This window comes from Myripristis murdjan, chromosome 24 (assembly GCF_902150065.1).
Source record: "Myripristis murdjan chromosome 24, fMyrMur1.1, whole genome shotgun sequence".
Lineage (NCBI taxonomy): Eukaryota > Metazoa > Chordata > Actinopteri > Holocentriformes > Holocentridae > Myripristis > Myripristis murdjan.
Genome location: NC_044003.1, coordinates 14,803,090 through 14,823,732, shown reverse-complemented (window position 1 = coordinate 14,823,732; position 20,643 = coordinate 14,803,090). Strand labels below are relative to the sequence as shown.

General features: G+C 42.2%; 1 protein-coding gene across 1 annotated transcript in view; it reads left to right on the top strand.

Annotated features, from left to right (window-relative positions):
* The first annotated feature begins 551 nt into the window (after positions 1 to 551).
* map3k5 (mitogen-activated protein kinase kinase kinase 5) overlaps positions 552 to 20,643 on the top strand; it is a 65,430-nt gene continuing 45,338 nt past the window's right edge. The window contains exons 1-3 of the mRNA XM_030046630.1: positions 552 to 1,501; positions 16,883 to 17,022; positions 20,615 to 20,638. Of these exons, the coding sequence (XP_029902490.1) occupies positions 1,093 to 1,501; positions 16,883 to 17,022; positions 20,615 to 20,638 (573 nt within the window). The 5' untranslated portion in view covers positions 552 to 1,092. The remainder of the gene's footprint in view (positions 1,502 to 16,882; positions 17,023 to 20,614; positions 20,639 to 20,643) is intronic.

Below are 20,643 nucleotides of genomic sequence, written 5' to 3'. Positions count from 1 at the left end.
CAAAAAATAGGTGATAAAACTTTCTGTTGCGCATGATTCGCCGTATTCCTAGAGAGCTTTGAAGCCTGGAAAGAGGCACCCTCAGGTTATGGGCCATCAGTCGCATCGACAGTGATGGCAAGGCAATTAAATTATGGTTTTCACGGTTCAAACGGAATTCATTACGTGTTTAGCCACTGGGATTATATAAGATTATAGCAACAGGAGCAGTAAAATTAGCTTGAAATATTATGTTCATCAGATATGTCTTGTCACCAGCGGTGGGTCTACTTTGTGCCTAAACATTTTGTTTATTGGTTTTGTAAGTGATTGTGATAAATTAGTTGTTGGGACCTTACCAAGGTTTGTTATTTACAATAGAGGAGGGGGCGTTGCTGCAGCTGAGTAATGTTGAATGGGGCTTTTTGTGACGCTGTTTTCAGCGAAATACTCCTTTGCAGAGCAACAATGTTCTTGTACGCTCCGCATATGGGCATATCTCCGCCCAGTTAAACCACAGAGACTCCCAGTCTCTCCGCCCAGTGTGCGAGTCTGGGCAGGGAAGATAACAGTGGAAATAGGGCAGCGTCTGACTACACATGAGAGCCGCCTCGATGCATGTATCTGCTTTCTCTTTTCAGAGATGAAACAAGAGCGTGGCGACGCACGGCTTTGCGCTTAACTTCGACCCGACATGACATTTCCTATTGCGCTGTGCGTTGATGCGCTGCCACCGGTGGTCTTGCTCAACTTTGGCAACTATGTGGATTCGTTGTGAGAGCTGGGAAGGAATGCGGGGATTTAGTGGCTTTTGCACGGATCCGTGAGTTGCAGTGTCGTGACTTCGAGAGGCTCCTACCTGTGGTATCCGTTTACTACGCTTGCAACCGAAGCCTAACATGCTGCACCGCGGGGAGGTGCGTCCTGGTCTCTAACAAGCTGACGACCTCTGCTGAACTGGACTGAACCTGCACACCGTACCTGTGCAGACCGTCCATGGGTAACCACCATGCGTAACGCTGGCTCTCCGCGGAGCATCGGTGAAGAGGCCGGCCAACAACTCCCCCAATCCCGCATTTTAATACAACGACTGACTCTTAAAACACTGACACCATGAGCCAAGACCTGGACGGGATATCCTTATCGGTGCCTGCCTTCGGTGCTTGCCCCGCGAGGGAGAGCACCTCCAGCGGCGGCGGCGGTGCGGATGTGTCCGGTATCCCCGCCGCCGGGACCTTCTGGCACGATTCGATGGTCCCCGCAGATAATCTGAGCCCCAGCGCCGGAAGCCCGCTGGACGGTGGAGGGCTGCTGTCCACCGGGAAGTCGTGCAAAAGCAGAGCGGTCACCGTGGCCTATGTGCTGAACGGCGAGGCGAGCCAGCAGAATAACAACGCGGAGAGCATGGCCCTGCAGTGTCTGAAGGACGCCTGCGACACGGTGGGCAGCAAACTGCAGACTGTGCACTTCGGTAAACTGGACTTCGGAGAGACTCAGGTGCTTGACCGGTTTTACAATGCTGGTGAGTAAAGTAGATCCCGAGAAGTCCCTGCATCCACTTGCTACCACAAACTGTGTGTTGACATGTGAGACATCAGTGTGTGTGTGTGTGTTCTGTATGTATAAGCTCAACAAGCTCTAACCACTCTCAGGTTTATTGTGAGGCTATGATTTGAGACCAGAGTTGATGTGAGTCCTTGATGCCCAGTACTGGATGGCAGAGCCTGTCAGAGTTAGTCCAGCCTTATGGCAACACCCCCTCACCTGTTGTTTAAGTGGTGCAGCTGATTGGGACCCTGATGTTGTTGTATCAACTCTGTTATTATTATTATTATTAACTACTTTTTAGAAGCGCTTAGAGTGATCACTGACCCCGAATGGTCACTGGAGTGACTTGATTAGATGTGCCTTCCAAATAGATTTGCAGGGATTTTGCTTGAACTTTGCTCTCCATTATAATGATAAAAACTGCAAGATCAACAGCCCTTACATTGCATGGCAGCAGCATAGCTCTGGTCTAGGCAAGCTTGTGTTTGGGACCCCACTGGTCGCTGGGGTCAAGGGTCACGCCTTGGTTGCTATTGGTTCTTTCTTGGGAACCGTTGCTCTGGTTTCCCTGAGCACAACACACAGCATCGCATGCCACATTGGATGTCAGGGCTTGAGCAGCCTTCCTTCCACAATTATTTCCACACCAGAGTTTATATCCACTGAATGAAGCTGGAACTCATTGAGCAGCAGAGCAGTAGTGGGCTTTTGAATATGCTCCACAAATGTGGGGGTGATTGCTAGATTTTCCCCCCTAACACATAGTTTCCCCCTTCCATTGTGCGCCTCGAGAAGTGTGCCACAATGTCATGGGCTGAGGTTGAACCATGAGGCTGGACTTTCCACTGGAATCCACAAACAGAGACATGAACTTGAACCTTTTGACTGAGAGCACTTTCCCTGCTCATTCATGTGTGTTGTGTTTGGCTCCTCATCCTCCTGGAAATGTTTGGTTGCCTCATGAGCATCTAAAAACCTTTCCTGGAAAGTAGACTTTTCAAGGATTTCAGGGCCAAATAAATACCAGCTGTTTCTTAGGGTCTGACTAATGTATTTGGGGTGAAGGTACTGGGTCATATTGCCATTTCACTGATGGAATGTCACCATTTCTTCCATAACCTCTGCAGCAGTAAATTCAGCAGCCCAATGCAACTGTCCTAATCAGGTATATTCAAACAAAATTAGCTGTATAAATTGACCTGAGGAGAGTCTGCAGATATGAGAAAGTATGAGAAGAATTACTGGTCAGACGTTTCAAAACTGGTCCTTGATCATGTAAACAAATATGAAACCTGTCAGTCTAATTTGTTAGAATGTCTTTAAGCGCGTTAAAAGAGAGGGCGTCCATTATAAAGGGAAAGGCTGTTTGTTTTCTGCAAAGCATGCCCCCCACTTCAACCTGAAAGCTACACCTATGTTTGCATACAAAAGCATGGTGAAATATGTACAATCTTATTAATTTTCTCACCAAATTTTTAGAGTATATTTTTTTGAAATCCTGCCTGAGTTAGGACATGCTGCTTATATTTAAAGCTGTTAATCACTAGAGTATCCAGAACCTGTGCCAAGTCAGATTCCTGATCAGCAGGAACCAAATTACCAATAAGCTCCTGGAAAAACGGCACTTCTGTCTGTTTTGAAATGTGTAATTCATAGCTCACACTCCATTGCATCAGTGTAGGAGAGTATCAGCGAGGGAAAAGGATAACAAAGGGTAATATTAAATTAATAAGGGATATCAGCTTAATTTGTCTCACAAATAGAGGCTAATATTGCTGTTAGTATGCACTATCAGTGTGTGAGGGGTGTTGCACAAGTACAAACAAACTTTATTTAATGCACATCATACAGTCATTTATGATAGTGGCTGAGACCATGCCAGTGAAACCAGGCATTTGTATAGTCTGTTTTATACATGACAGGCTCATTGGCCGTCATAACATCACACTATTGTCCAAACACCAACTAATTGTCTCGTTTCTTTTTTTTTTTTTTTGGCCCTCTTCCTTCAAACTACTGGGGAATTTTCTCATCATTCACGTGGGAGGTCAGGAGAATTTTCCCAGAAACGTAATCTATCTTTTCAAACACAAACTGTTTTATCCTCTTCCTGCACAAGTGCATATCAAAGATAGAGAGCAGACAACAAAAACGTTTAAACAATGAGCTCCAAGCCAGACTGCAGCAAGTGGGTCCTCCTTATTTTGAGCCAATGGATTGCCAGAGCCACATACTCTGAATAGCTGTTCGTGACTGTCCTCCCTACATGGCAGAATGAGAGGACGTTGAGCACGGAGATGGTGGAGGCGGCTTCTCACGCCTTCAGGCTGTCATACACAGGGAAGATTTGGATAAAATCACCGACATTAGTTTCTTTTAAATTCTGTTTTCTGTTTCTCTGCCTTATCACCTGTCATCTCATCTACACTGACTGTGTTCATGTGGCCACTCAGTCTTAATATATGTAGACAGTTAGATTGATCCCCTGTTGTTTGAATATCTTATACAGGTGTCTTTCTCACCCATAGGGTGTGCATGTGTTACCAGCTAATTCCTGTCACCAGTGACAATTTGGTGAAACGAAAGGTGGTTCAACCACAAGCTCCGGTTTCCAATTATCAAAAGAGAAACAAACATCAGACTGAACAAATGCCATTTGCTGCAGTTATTTCCAGAACATTGTATATTGTGACATAGCTAGGTAGGTAAATGCCATTTACCAAATAAAAAAGTGGGTAAACTGATGTGAGGGAAGTTTACTGTCTACTCTATTATTGCCTATCACTGTGTACAAAAACTGTAAACCCGTCAAGATGGGAAATTCTGGTGTAACATTTATAATCAGGTAAGAAAAGTTTTTTGTTTTTGTTTTTTTGGTTTGGTTGCTTTCATTAGTCTCAAAAGAACCTTTATCACAAGTCTGAAGCAGCAGCAGATAGGATCAATACTTTCACAAAGCATCCATGGCGTCTGACTGACTTCTACACAGATCTGACCTAATGTAAATCATTATTATAACTCTCTGTAGACTGGAATCCCAAAGCACATCTTTTGTATAAGTATTGAGCAAACCACACACATTCATTCACTGTGCAAAGGGTCAAAGGCTGTGACTGCTCATTGTGCTGTTGGTGGGTCAGCCTGCCTCTGCAGAACAGGACTCATATCATTAGAGATTGCATAAAGAGGATAAAGTGCACTTTCCCCATGCACTGGCACTGGCTCAGGCTGCATGGTCCTGCTAAGAAAATGCATCAGTATTGTGATATTATTTGGAACACCTTCACCAAAGGCAGCTTGCACATTATACAGTGTACGTGGGATGAGAGGGTTGCTAATACTCAAAGTGAATTTAGTCAGACATGCAGCTTTTAGATCAGAGATTCTGCACAGAGCCTGAATAACTTGCTTCAAAACGCTTTTCCAGTCATTGTTGACTTATTTTGGATCAATTGTGCAGGCTTACTGTCTGCCACCTGCATTAGCAAGCAAAGCATTTGGTCATAGCTGTGGTATGCAGACGTTTATCGCCCAGTTTCTCATTACACCGCATTACTGTGTAATTTGGAGGGAGCACAATAGGTTTTAACAGTCCCAGGTCACTTTGGAAACAGCTTTACCTCGATGAAGGAGTGTTTGCTTACCTGTCCTTTCAAGTGACTGTGCTGAGAGCTCGACTCCGCCACTCACACTGCCATCAACCTGGAAACCAATAATACATTTTTAAGGCAACCCACTTGTGGATTTGCTCTGTTGTTTTGGTGGAAAGCCATGAGAGGGAGAAATTGTCGGGCTCTGGGGGAAATTAGTTATAATCCAGAAGGGGGATGTGAGGGTCTTAACCATTACATCATCTCTGAGCACACAGTGAACACATTTTCTGACTAATCGCTCACAGCTATGATGGTCCGAAATGCTCCTCAACTGTTCAAACATGAGGACATGCCCCCTTTTTATAAGCTTAGAATTTCCTTCGACGTTAAAGAGGCAGGACTAGCTGGGAAATCATGAGTGGGGAGAGTAAATAAGTAACAGTCTCCCCTCCTTCGGCAACATCTGTTGATGCTGCCTTGAGCAAGGCATCAAATCCACAGCTGCTCCAGTGGCCACCAGTTATACTGGGCGGCTCCCAGTGTGGATGTGTGGAATTCTATGAATGCTGAGATGCCGGGGGAAGATCACTCAGCTGAGTCGAGTTTGCCTGCACCAAGGCTATTATAGTTAACTAAAACTAAACTAAAAACTAAAACTAGGTGTGAAAAACATGTTGGTTAAACTAGACTTTAGGGGAAAAAAACAATATTATGTACTTACAAAAGTTTCAGCCTTTGTCAATTTGGTCAAATTTATCAGCACAACAAGCATGAGCAGGCGTTTTCTGCTGTTGTTTATTGAGACTGAGATGTTTACTGGAAGTCAGCTGCCTTCACAAAGTGTTGTGTTTGTGTTGTAATATGTCTTCTGAACTTCTTAAATCTTGTCCTTGACAAATACCCTCCTTATTATAATAAAAAATAACTAAAACTAATACTGAAACTAACAAAAACTAAACAAAAAAGTAAACATTCTTCAACAACAAAAACTAAACTGAAATGAGCAAACCCACTCTGGAAACTAAATGAAACTAAACTGAATTGAAAACAAAAATGAAAATGATGTAAAATAAAGAGTAATAGAAAAATGCAAAACCTTAATATCTCCTCCATGTTAACCTCCGTGTTATTTGTGACATTTTACAATGCACCATCAGTGGTTAGAAATAGATTCTGTGCCTTGGAAGTGCTGATTGCTCGCAGTAAAATGAAACTATTTGCTCTCTAAGCTGTAGATCCAAGTGGGACACAAATGAGAAGCTTGTATATTGGGTGAGGTCTTATGTCTAGTGTCAACACTGCCAAGAGTCAGCTGACAGTGTCTTGCTGAGAGCGTCTGAGTCCATCTTACTCTGAACATCCTGACACTGAAATCCCATTGGCCGGCCCTCCGCTAAGTTGTTTACCCTTCCTCCTGTTTACTCTGTGTGCTTGACAGCTCACCAGAGGTTAAAGAGCACAAGGTCAGAAGGAATTAGATCACCAGCCACTCAATGTTGTCTGGGAAAAAACCTCACAGAGAGAGAGGCGCTGTGCACACTAAGCACAAAACATAAATGCATGTGAATGAGCCATTTTCCCTGTCACAGTTGGTGTGGATATTTTTTAACAGGAAGTTCAGTGTAGAATCATAATCACATGATGGGGGTTGCCACTTTCAGATTTTGTTGTGAAATCCATATTGCACAGGAAATGAGTCAACACTTAAAAAAAAAAATGTGAGTGCGCTTTCCCAACAGGTTTTTGATTTGCATGCTCCAGAGTGAAATGGCACTAATCCTTGCTATTCTATACATGCAGTATCTCAACTTTAACTAGACTGTTAAGTGAGTATCCTTAAACGACACCTTTTTTTCTCAGCTAAACTGCCAGGTAAATCTCTTAAGCGTTCTTCTGAGATACGGCCAGAGCTGGCAAGGCGGCGAATGAAAGCTCCCTTTCAGGTGTTATCAGCGGTTCAGTTGAGGCGAATGGCAGCAGGAGCAGGCAGCTAGCGTCACAGGAAACCAGTGGAAGGCGAGAGCGTTGATTCACCTCACTGATACTGTGATGAAAAGGCCTTTGAATCCAGCGCACCAAAAAAGTAAATTGCAACACTTACTTCATCACAAAGAACTCCAGGAATGCACTTAGGAGGGAATTTTTCCTTTAAAGCTGCACTAGGCAACTATACTTTGGCTGCTCCAAATGCAAATGCTCCAAAAGCAAAAGCAAGCCGTGTGATGCACACAGCACACTCACACAGTTTGCTATAACACACTGTGCCACAGCAAAAGGACAAGACAGACAAAAGATTCACCAATGGCAAGTCCAAGTTTCTCATTGCAGCTGCATAGGAGATGCATGTCAGGTTTTGGATTTGATTTTGTATTTTTGCATGTTTTTTGCATTTTTGCACTTTGTATTGACTTGATTTGTATCATATTTTTTTTTATTTTATTTCATTTATTTATATAGTTTTTCTTCTTTTTGTCTTAATTTTATTGATTTATTTACTTTGTATTTATTTATTTATTTTATTCATGACGTTGTAGTCATCATGTTGCATGGATTGAGAATTGTCCATACCCGACACCATAATTTTATTGATACTGAAAGGGTGCATCTATAGCCTCTCAGTTAGTGGGGGTGGGATGGTGCCTATTGCAGCCCTGTTTTGTTTTGTGGAATGATAAGACAAGCATAGTTTTGCATGATAATCCAGGCCAGTGCAATTTGAATTCAGCACAGCCGCACTATTTGTGCTGCAGAAAGCTCTTCGATTCTATCATGTGAAGTAATTGGGAGTACGCTGAAACACTTGTTTATTTGGCAGAAAAACAAATCCTTCTTGTTTTGGGTCTCTGTTTAACGGCGACAGCAAGCAGGAAGTAAATTAAGTAGGCAAGTCGGGGCAACTTGCACAGCACTGTGAGTTTCTCCCAGTGTGCTTGTCAGCCTCAGATGAATTCACATTCTGTTCTCAGCACTTTTCCCCCTCGGGGCCATGGCAGCGGGGCTTGTGAAATATCTCAGTGTGTTTAAAAGGCAACAAAGTAGAGCAGGAGTAGAAGACCAGGCTGCCAGTGACCGGCACCACTGGCAGGTCGGTCTCATTTCCTGGATCATGGTGGCTCGGGTGGTTGTTTCTTTCCTACACACTGAACTCATGCCTAAAAATAAAAGGGGCATTAATCTCTCTGCTGGGCATGGCATCGAAACTACTGAATAACCATTGTGTAGTATTTCCTAAATCACCCTCTGGGAGAGAGCATGCATTGTAGATGCTCAGTTAGAAGACTTATATGGTCTCTTTCTTTCCCAGGGTTGTGCTGTTGGGAAAATGCCTTGCTGTGGCACTTTTTGGCCTCACATGCACCGAAAGCTGATTCATGATAGATGTTTGACTCCTTGCAGAATCAGTTCACTCCGCCTTGTCGCTGTCAATCAGAACATAAGCATGACTCAACAATCGCATCAACATGTTTCCCTAGATCCATGCCCCCGCATACTCTCTTGTCGTTTTTGTTTGATCTCGCTTGTTAGCTATTTTTAGACTTACTGAAAGTGTGGTTAAGAAGCAAATATAAACTTAACATAAGACAATAGTAAAAATTCCAACAATCACTTAAAAAGAGTGTTATCATTAAATAGTTTGTCCAGCAGACTCCACTGTTTGCAATACTTTCAACAACAGTGTGTTACTGCTGAGTGGATGGTGGTGTTAAGAAGTTTATTCATTTAACTGTAAAATAACAAGGCTCCAGTTCATAGCTTTACTACAGTTGTTTCATAATGATGTTACCATTCCTTGCTACAAATGTGTTTTCATGTATAAAAAAAAGTATTGTGCAATATATTGTTTTCAGAAGGTTTTTTTTGTACTCCTAAATCTTAATATTGATATCTGCCAGAACAATCCAGTATCAACCAGACTTAAGTAAACACGATATCCCCTGTGAATGATTCAATCCCCTTCTGGGCTAATTAGTAACAAATGTCACCTTGTTTTGCCTGGTCACCCCCTTGGGTCAATCAGTGTAAGTTTAAAAATGCTGCATCTCAGATATAACCTGTACTGAACTTGAATTGCACTTAGCCGTTGTGTGTGCACCTCTGCCCATATGCTGGCTGATTATCTCTGACACACTGTTGTCTGCTGCTGTTGTAAGTTGGTGTTTGTGTTTGTGCCCCGGTAGGCTCAGATGACAAATAAAGTCATCTGATTCTGAATCTGAATGAATATTGCATGGGCAAACTAACAAAAAAAGCAACACACACATACACAAATGGAGGCTAATTCATAACCTCAGTGGAAAACAAATAGTAATTCAGGCGATGGCATCCTGCCAAGCGGTTATCCAGCATGTCACTTTAAACTGACAGCAGTAAAACTTTGTCTGTAACATGCACAATCCTCCAACACAGCTGTCTCGCACAATACAGCAACCTCTGCTGTCCTTGGAAATTTGGCAGGGAACTTGGACATTATTCTGTTTGAAGGTTCCTTTCTCGGGGAAAAAGGCTCGAGTCTGGGAAACAAAGCGATTTCCAGCGGTGACGCTGTCTTGTTCCGTCCTCTGTGCTGGCTGAACTCCAGGGAAATCCTCTCTGCTCCACTGACATTAGCCTCATTCCCTCCTTCTTCCCTGGTGATAAGGGGAAAAAACAATGGCTGCACAGTGATGACTCGCTCACAGCAGTTATAGTGGTTGTCTCCCGGAGCTAAGAGCAAAAGTCTCCATGGTTACACCTTCTTATGTGTAGCTGTTATGTAATTGTCTATAACAAGGACTTTTATTTACCAAGGGAAGTACTGCTGTACCTGTTTCCACTTTCTCACAGACTTTACTGGTAGCCTTACCACACAACCAGAAACCTCCACTAAAGCTATTGCAATGCTTTTAATGATGCAATGTGGTTGCATGTTCATGAATATAATGTACTGGAAGGCGCATATATTGTGGTTTAATGATTTCTGGAAAGCAAACACGTTTTCTTTCCCACAACCTTTGTATCTACATATACATATACATGGATGTGGTTTATAGCTTTGACGATGTGTACTGGAATCGATGCACACTGTGTCAGACCTGTTTATATCTGAAATATTTCGTGTGTGCACGTGTGTGTGCGTTTATATTTCCCCAACAGCCCACAGTCATTAAAATGGATGTCGCTGTGTCGGAAGTCTCCATGCATTCAGGGATCTTTGTTCATCTCCGAGCTGAGGAAAGAGAGAGACTTGGAGTCGCTGAAATAATCCATAGCACTTGGAACGGTCTCCAGTGCTACTTTGATCCTGCAGTGATTATGCCGCTGAGCGCCTCTCCCGACCCGAGTGCATGCAGATCTGGCAGAGGCCCTGAGTGTGACTCTGTGTGTGGATCTCTAAAGACAAGCCGGTAGACAGGCTTCTAGAAATGTCCCGAGTAGCTTGAGTTGGTTCACCCATCCCTCCCCAGCCCCCTCTTAGCCACTTGGCTGATGAACCCGGGGCAGCAGGCCGAGGGCTTTTGAAAACCAAACTGTATGAAATAATATTGCATTTTTCTTTCCTTGAGCAGCAGGGGAGGGAACCAGTTTAGTTTTGGTCAGCAGTAGCAGTTTGCAGCCGTAGGAGGTGTTGCAGCATCATCAGGGAGTCACGGTGCATGTTTTGGTTGTGTGTCTCATTGCGTTTCATCTCGAGTAAAGCCCTGATTTGAGGTGAGCGGTGTGACTGCAACAACAGCTGAGGGGTCGCCTCAGGTCGGCACCTCAGATAGGGTGAGAGGATGACTGACTGGGAGAGTTTACACTGCTATTGGCATTAGGCAGCCTTCTGTCAGCACTATGTTGGCAGGTCTGCTTTTATGTTGGCAGGCAATCAGTTCTTTACTCTCCGAAAGCATTTAGACCTGCTGTTGAAGCAAACAAAATTACAGTCTGCTTGACGTTATTTAGGTGCTGTTTGCCTCAGGAGATCACAACTGTTGTCAGAGTGGGTATCGGTGACCTGGCAGGAAGCCTATCTATAATGCACAATGGACGTTAATGGATCACTGGGACTCTCCAAAGCACATTTTTGATGCACTCTGTCATCACTGGAGACACATGTCATTTTATGAGGATGTGTTATCACAAGCACGTTTGCAGCAGAGTATTCAGACTCTGAAGTGTTTCATCTTGTAGTTTGGTTCCTTTGTCCAGGTGAGAAGTATGCCATTTGAACTCTGATTGCAGAAAATAACATCAGACATCTGAAATGTTGAACTTTGGCTCCTTTTTCAAGAAACAGTGGATGTGCTTGGTTAAGATTGAGAACATAATCCAAACCAACTACAGGAAACCACTCCAAAACGCAAGGTTTTATGGGTACAAATAGATGAATGTTGACATCATCCAGCAGTTCCTTAGGTTTGAAAGAATTACAAAATGAACTAAATGGAAAGAGTGAAGACAAGTAGCCTGGTTTCTATCTCACTGTAAGTCAAAGAAGTCTGCCCATGTTTCTATCAGAGATCATTTACCGCAGTCAGTGCTTGTCCCCCCAAGACTATTGGTCAGCGTTAAGTCAGTCAGAGTATGTTAACTGACTGTTTCAATATGGATCTCCATAGCAACAGCAGCTTTTAGAATGGCTAAATGTTTGTCTTTTAATTTATCAATGCTGTAACATTTCCCCAGAACAGGGGAAGTCGCCAAATATAGTTCACTGTCTGCAATTTCACAAGCCGCTCCACAGTCGCTGCCATGTTCGTTTACTTCTCGGTGAAGGCGTCGTAAAGGAATTTGTCGAGCGGCCAATCAGGCATCTCGCACAGGTTGTGGTCAAATCTAACACCTGGGAGTGAGAGCATTCCCAGGCTTCATGATTCACCACGTATTTCAAAAATGTGGGCGTGGCGAGTCATAAGGGCTGGATCCTGGCTGGAAGACGAGACCGTCATGCTGGGGTTTTTTGGATTTCTTTTGACTCATTATGTCAGATAAGAACAGATAAGAACTTTGCATAAGATCATTCACAACTGCTCTTAAGAATATTGTTGAAATGTCAGTGACTTCACCTTGGAACCTGCACACCAACTCATTTACTGACCCAAGCTCAGTTTAAATTTGTTAAACAGATAAGGACTACTTGGTTTTTGGCAAAGATTTAAATCTTATACTAAATCTTATACTTCTGGATTCTGTATTTTTAAACCAGTCTGCAGCCTAAACCCTTTAAGGTAAATGTATGGCTACCACTGCATGCAAGCACATTTTTATTCACTCTGCAAAATTGCAGAGGAGCGATTGAATTGACAACTGTTTAACTGTCCAAAATCATGGAATAAGCAGAAAATGTGATGTTTGGGAGCGTGTGGTTCTCATCATCAGCCCCACTCACGGATGACTCACTATCAGTTGAGTCTAAACAGTCCTCAGTGAAAATCAACCAAAAAATCAATAGTGCACCTTTCACTGTGTGATGCGTGGTTATGTTTTTTGTTTGTATCGTACCATTTGTTCAGTATTATCACATCCCCACAGTCGCACACACTACACTAACAGCATCACACACAGCTAGTCAAGTGTTGTTGTCTCTCAGCAGCTTTGTTATTACGGAGTCCCAAACACTCAGAAGAGCTGATTGCTCCTATCAACTCCCCCTGCAGAGAAAAACTCCCTCAAATTGTCACACAATGCACAAAGTTGGCTATGCTCCTTAGTCATAACCTGTATTAGCCCTGGCCTAAGACAACAAACATTTCCTTGGCTCTGATTTATTACTTCTATAGAGCCAGTGAAGTTTCCAAGCAGAGCAGTGCAAAGATTACCCCACCCATATCATCGGTGCATTTCAAAAAAAAAAAAAAAACAGCCTTTTTGGAAAGCACAAATCTGAAGCACATCTGAGTTGTCTTACCCGCTGCTTTTTAATGGCCTGTTTGTATTAAGAACTCTTTCTGATGTAATATTGATGGGGTCTCCTGGCAGCAGAGAAACAAGCTTATGTTTTATTCATCAGCTAACCTGTGCTGTCTGGAAGACGTGATGTTGACACTCAGCTTCGTGCAGCATTGCATGTTGTGTATAGTGAGTGCACTGAACAGGCTGGGCAACCTCCCTCTTATCCCTGCCTGCTCAATATTGTTCAGGTTTGTTGTGCAATATACCAGATCTTTTACCATGCAGTTAACTTGCATTTAACCCAGTGAACTTTGATGTCCCTTTAGTAACTTCAGCGTTAGAAAGAGCTTTTTTTTTTTTTTTTTACATGTTATAGGACAATGTCACATCTGTACTCTGTATCTGCTGGCTGTGATGCATCATTGAAGCTGCGTGCTACTTATATTTAATGAAATATTTAAATCCTTCATGCCACTGTTTTATGGCTGCAGCATTACATTAAATAGGAAATATCTAGCTGTCTTGTGGATCATTTTATATACATTTCCCTGTAATTCAGCAGGATATATTTAGTATCATGAGATCTCTGCTAGAATTTAAAACAAAGCTCTGTAGGTTTGATTGCATGCCATGCATTTGTAATGACAAACCAGCAGGATCAACTCTAATCAGTGAATCCTCAAAGCAGTTTTTCTACCTTAAAACAATTTGCTCCTTTGCCAGCCAGTCTTGGTTTGGTTTGCCCTCATGTAGGGTCAGACAAAGTTTAGGCTATATAAGAAAATTTCTAAGCAGTTGACAGTTAGATATATGCCACACTAATTGATAAAAAGAACCCGCACACTGGCTGTAAAAGGAAACGGACTAACACAGAAGCTCACTCCAATGCAAAATAGGAAAAACACTCTTGAGCACTCTTTACTTTTTCCATTTTTTCCCCATTTAGCACCTTGCATAAATAAAAAAGAGTGAGAGCTTCTATGTTGTTGTTTTTTTCTTTTTGTGGATTTTTTTTTTCCATTTTGCGGACAGTCTGCAGTTTCTTTTCATCAGTCTTGAGTTTTGGAATTGACACACCTGAAGCAGATTTTACGTGTTGGATTCTTTTTAAAGAACGGAAACTGATCTAAATACAGCACACTGTTGAAAAAGTGAGATCTCATGCATGCAGGATTACTATTGCAACAACACATCATCAGTTGGGTAAAACTAACCCGTCTCAACATGGTCTATGTATGATTTGCATGACTGTGACAGTCTCACCGATAGAGATGTGTCACCATTATGCTAGAAACAGGCGGTTCTGTGGAAGAAGCCAGTCTAAGTTTGGATCAAAGTTACTTTCCCTATCAGGAAGTGTAATCTGGCCTGCATTTATTCAGCCAGTTTGTATCATGACGTGATGATGCTGGCTGCTCATCAGTAGAATAAATCCCTCTCCATCCTCCCCACTGCATAGCCTAGTTCCTGTCTTTGTTTTTCCTTGGCTGTAATGAAAATGTGAAATTGCTATGCATGTGCGGAGGCACGCGTCGATAATGAGAACCTTTAAGGCCAGTAATAAGTACCCACTTCCTGGTTGAATTTGCATGTGTTGATGATGAGTGCAAGGAAGTGGGCCTTCATCACGAAGAAGAGCTCTCCACTGCTATAAGCTGTCATCATCCTCTAGATTTTTTTAAGCATTATTTGCACAGGAACACAAGGACACAGAAACGAAATGACTGGTTGGTGTTAACCATGCACCCAGCCATGCATCTGATTCGGTTTAGTAATCTGCCGCTTCAGTGTTTTGAACGGGCAAAACGTGGATGCAGCCATTCTCCGAGCATCGTTTCTCAGTTTCAAGTAAAAGGTTTAGAGAAGTGGGAAGCTTGTAATGAGACTGCAGTCAACTTCTGTGTCAGGCCATCGACCAGATTTCCACGCTTCTTTGCTTTCCCACTGGTTCAATTTTTTCTCAACAAACGTTCTGGCTGGCAAGAGCAAAATGGAGAAAGTGTTGTTCGGAGCTTTTGTGTACAAGCATTTCGATGGTCCCATTGACTTTAAATGACTGAATATTTTGCTGCTCCCTCTCAATAACAGTCCACCAGTTCTATTTGAGAATGTGCTGTCGTTTCGAATGGACCATTAGGCGAAGAGATTTGCTCGGCTGGATTGGAAGCTCTGCGCTCTTAAGGTCAATGTAATGTTTGTTGACTCAGAGAGGTTGGATAGTTGGAAACAGATGAAAAACAAGGGTGCGGTGTGATCCCTGTGTCTGTCTGAGCTGCAGTGCCATTAGTGGAGTGGAAACACTGGGGTGATTTGTTTTCGTTGTTATCAGCGGCTTGAGGCGGCCACAGGGACGGTGTTTAGACTTTCTCTCATTTATGGACATGTAATAACACCACTACGCTTGGTTTCATACAGCGTGCGCAGGGATTTTGAACTGTTTATGTTGTGTGTGTGTGGGTTGGTTAAATTCTTCTCCACACCTGTGAATAAGCGCTGTTGTTAACACAGCAGTCTGTTGTGCTAGTAAACACAGGACTGTTGGGTTCAAGGCTGGAAAATCGGTTCTCCTCCAGCAGAAGATTTAGTTGCTGGTAGAATGAATGATACTTGACACATGAATACCGGTGCTCGTTGACCTATTGATCCAGGTCATGTGGTTGAGTCAGTGGTACATGTGCTCAGTGTATTCATTAGAGTGTAACAATTGTAGTGGCGCATCAAACCTCCTTCACTGGTGGAAATATAATTCCTTTAAATCAAGAGAGCGCTTCTGAATTGGCTTCAGTGGTAATTTAGCCACTGGGCTGTGGTTTTTGAGGCTGTGTAATAAAACTGAAGTCTCTGTCACTATGAACACATGCAGAATACAACAGCGGTGCACATGATGTGGTTTCATATTTGTCCATTAACCTGTGGTGTCTCTTGAGTCTCGCTCTCTCATTCCTGTGATACTCTCACACCAAAGCATGAATAATAGGATTAGACCAGTATATTACTCACTGTCCACCTTTGATATGATGGCAATGATGGAGGTTTTTTTTTTCTAGAACTGATTAAGACTGGGGTAGAGCATGTACTATGCACCAAGGTTAAGTCCTTACCGTAGCAACCTGGGTTTGATTCCAGCCTGAGCCCTTTGCTGCATGTCATCCCCATCAGATAAAGCAAATAAAGCAGAAATGCCGAAAAAAATCTTGTAAAAAATAATCTTTAATACTAAAATGGTTATCAGTGGGAAGCCTTATTCAGACAGTTTCATCGATCTCCACACACATATTCTATTATTTTTGTTTAGTGTATTCATATTCTTGTTATTACGGTTCTGACGCATCTAGCAAAAATTTTCATGTAGGCCCATTCTGAATAATTTTGCTCATATAGCCCATATGTTCCACCATATTGGATTTTCTGTGTAAATTTTTTTCTAGAACAATTTTTTTTTTACTCCCCTATCTTTGTCTTTGAACACCATTTGATCCGTATCATCGGAACCGTGAAAAAAAAAAAAAAAAATGAATTTAGCAAAATTTGTTTGATTTACGATAATGTAAACTTTTGCAAAAATGGTTCATCAGTTTGAAAATTTCATATGTGCATGAAGGTGTGTTTGATTGTTTTGAAACTTCACAAGAGAATTAATATGGGTTTGATCAGCTTGCATGCACCAGCAGCACAACTCGGACCCATGGAAGGCACCACTAAGACACGCTCCAGTATAAAAGATTTAAAAGGAATTCAACCACATATGAATGTACAGTTGCAGTAAAATAAAATAATGATGGACGTGTTTTTCCAAAATGCCTTATTGTGTCGTGGCTTTGGACATTTTTAGTGCAGGTGGTCCTGGTAAGCAAACAATCGCCCGGCTCTACCTAACGCAACACCTGCTCCCTGCTTGTGCCCATCAGACATAGCTGTGGTGGAGATGACGGATGCTTTCCGCCAGCCCTCGCTCTTCTACCACCTGGGAGTGAGAGAGAGCTTCAGCATGGCCAACAACATCATCCTGTACTGCGACACCAACACCGACTCCCTCCAGTCCCTGCAGGTAAGCTGTCGTCATGCTCCCACCCAGCGGAAACCGAGCCGAGCCCGTCCTCGTCACTTTAGCAAACACGCTCAGGCTGTGGTGCACAAGGATGCCGATTAAAGGCTATATTTAGGAGGAGGCGGTGGGAACATTACATTGACAGCGCTGTAATTTGGTGCCAGCGTTGCGTAAATGCATTAGTGATTTGTTGGTTGGAAATGCATTAATGAAACAGAGATAGAGAGTGAGTAGTGTCCTTCATTTATTAGTGAAAAAAGGTCGGAAATCGTGTTTTTATGGGGAAGACAATTATCAAAACATTGCTTTTATATTTGGCAAATTGTATCCTTTTCCTGACAGTCAATTTAAAAGGATTTTTTTTTATCACCATAACAGATTGGCCATCATCATCTTCACCCTGATCTTATTGGCCCAATTTTATTGAAAGTGGCAAACTGCAAAATCCGTGTAAAATCCTTGTATTTACTGTTTGTGAACTTTGTGTTGTTGATGAGTTTCCACAGGTGCAGCTCCTTTATTCTATTCTGCCATGTTGGCTATCACCAAAGATGCTCTATAAGAAAGATAATGCATCACAAGCTGCACCAGTGATATGAAATGGTCTGCATTTCCGGTCTCCTAATTGGGCGCAGTCCCCGTCTCCCCACCTCGTTTGGAAGTGTTGTCAGAGACAGTTGGTGCCATGAATGTTGTGTGGTCGATGTGATACACCCACTAGTCTCGTGACACAATACTGGGAATGACTCTCCAGTGAGCCATCTCTCCTCTAAATTCTGCTATCTTTGCTCAGCAGAGACAGGAAGGAAGTCAGACGGTTCCCTCACAGGCTGCTGCCATGGAAAAAATAATGACAACATGGTGCCAAAGCTTAATTGGGTTGAAAGTACAAGCTGGTTAGTTACCTTCACCTGGTTTTTCCTGGTGTCACCCAATCCCTGATTCAGTGGTTTCTATGTAAACCAGCAGGGCTTTGGGTCCTGGATTGAGGATTGAGAATGTCTAGCGTATTTAAAAACCCCTGATTATCCATGCCCATATGCAGGCACAAAGTCCAACTTCTGAAGAAAGCCAAAGCTCTCACAATTAGACAAATGACGCAAAGCACTGAAACACAATGACAGAGCACAGCTTGTAGAAATACTTTGTTTACTAATAAAAACTTTTTAAAATGTAGATAGTCATAAGTTGGAGCTGTACCATCTTGCCAGAGGAAGTTGTATTTTTTTTTTTCTGCACAGCAGTTCCTTTTATGAATCATGCAAATGATCAGAGGCGGACGGTGGGGTCAGGACAGCACCAGCAGAAAAGCTGAAGTTGTAATCCACGGTTATGAATTGAGAAAATGCATACTGCCACTTTACCGCCGTCGCTGACCTTGCAGCTGATTTTTTTTTTTTTTACGAATACCTGCTTAGGTGGTTAGAACAGCGAACGTAAACGCTTTGATGAACAGGTTAGAGGTTGCATTTCTACCGTGTCGCATAAATTGATGATTAGAGAGTAGCAAAAAGGACAGTTTCTGTATTTAGCTGAAAACTTCACAGATTATAAGTTTAGTTAATGGGCTGGAAACCAAAATGGCTCACAAACAGGCTTCGGCTGCGTCAGCATGACTTGAATGTGTGTTTTGTCACACGTGAGCCCCAAGACAAGGCTAAATTAACACAAAATTGCACAAGTAGAACAAGTTTAACAGTTCCTGCTGCGGGATGTTTGCTCCAGACAAACACTGACTCCCTGTTTTTGAGTCTGTGCAGTGAGAGGAGTCGCCTGGCGAGAGTGGGATCCTCTGTATATTCAACTCCATACTGTGAGGAGGGGAAAACAGGGTGTAACCTCCAGTACAGATGATATTCAGAAAGCAAGATAAACACTATGACGGCACAATCTTGACAGGAGTAATTCACGTTATCAGCTCTGTTTTCCCTATGTTTTTTTTTTTTTTTTTTTTCAACCTGTCAGGCTCGCTTTAAAGATAGCATTCTTTCCTGCTATAATGCAAAGTGGCACCCAGGAGGATTTCTTTCCCCTCTCTGTGGTCAGTCAGAGCAGCTGGCCGGCTGACGTGCTGCTCCCCACCCTGCTTTAAAAGACCACTTTTTTTCCCCTGGTGGTTTCTTCAGATCTCTATCAGCCTGCTAAATTGTTTCAGAGGATGGCATTTTAACTTTACGAGTTATTTTAAACGGTGCTCTTTAAAAATAAACCGAGATTTAAAGATTACTGAATCCGTCGGTTCTCCCACTTGTGCCTCGTCACAGTGGCCTTTTTATCTAAATAAGAAAAGTAGGCTTGTTGCTGAGTACAATCTGAACAATTATCTAAATACTCTGGATAATGTTAATTACCTATGATTACTTAACTTACTCTATACTAAAGTGTTGCACAGCTTACAGAACTATCCACCAGAGAAACAGATGATTTGAGTGCCAATCCTATGAAAAAAGAACATAGTCTGCACACTAGATTCATAAAAAATGCTGCTAAAATATTAATTTGATCAACATTTCAATCCCTTACGGATGCTCATCTTCAGGGTTCACGATGAAGGTGTAAAACAAAAGAAATAGAGCGTGTATATCTAATTAGACACTGGGGTGTGAAGCAGATGAGGCAATAAAGATGAAATAACTCGAATGCTGGATTTAAAAATATTTCCAAGATTTAATGTTAGTTTGATCAGTGTTTCGAACCTGTAAGGATCTTCATCATTGTGTGGGATTATAATTCTTCTGTTTTTAGTGCCATTTCTCTCATCACACATTGGGTAAGGCTTCCAGTGGATTAAATTTTCAAAAGTTGGGTTCGTCCAGATGATGATAAAGGTGTTTAAAGGTAACATTTTATCTTAAAATATATAAAAACAGGGATTTTGCAACAGGGATTGATGATTACACTGCGTTTCTGGTCTCTGATGTCGCTGTTTTAGGATGAGTTTATGTTTTTCCGTTGGTAAACTGGCCAGATAGAGAGTACCTGCAGCTCCAGTGGAGTTTAATGAGAGATGGAAGGGAGCTCTCCCTCTTCTGTGCTGGATTTCTTCCAGTTTATTTGTTTAACAAACTGGAAGTTGATGAGTACTGATGCGTCTACCGTGAAACCCTTTTTTTTCTTCACTTATTTTTTGAGAATGACATTGAAATATGACCGCTAACACTTCTGTTTAAATTGGTTGATTTTTATTTTATTTTATTTATTTTTTATGTATCTCAACTGTTAAAAGTCATTGTAGTTGTGCTGAGAATATCTCCCCTTGATGTCCATAGAATACCTTTTGACTTGCTTGCCGCAGAATATCAAAAATACAACATCAAACAATGCGGCACCAAAACGGCAATGTAAATCATCAGTCCAAGGTTTGAAATGGTGTTAATATGTTTTAGGCTGGAATTTTCCTTTAATGTTACCGACATGCAGCTGTCTCAGATGTTACATATTGAATTGTACTGGAGGTAACGTGTTGTATTGTATCTTGTTGTTTTATTCAGCAGTACAGTGACCAGCACAAAATTTCCCCTAGGAGATAATGAAGCTCTTCTTGAATCTTCCCTAAAAAAAAAAAAAACATTTTCTGCTTTCTTTCTTCCAGGAGATAATTTGCCAGAAGAACACTGTAAG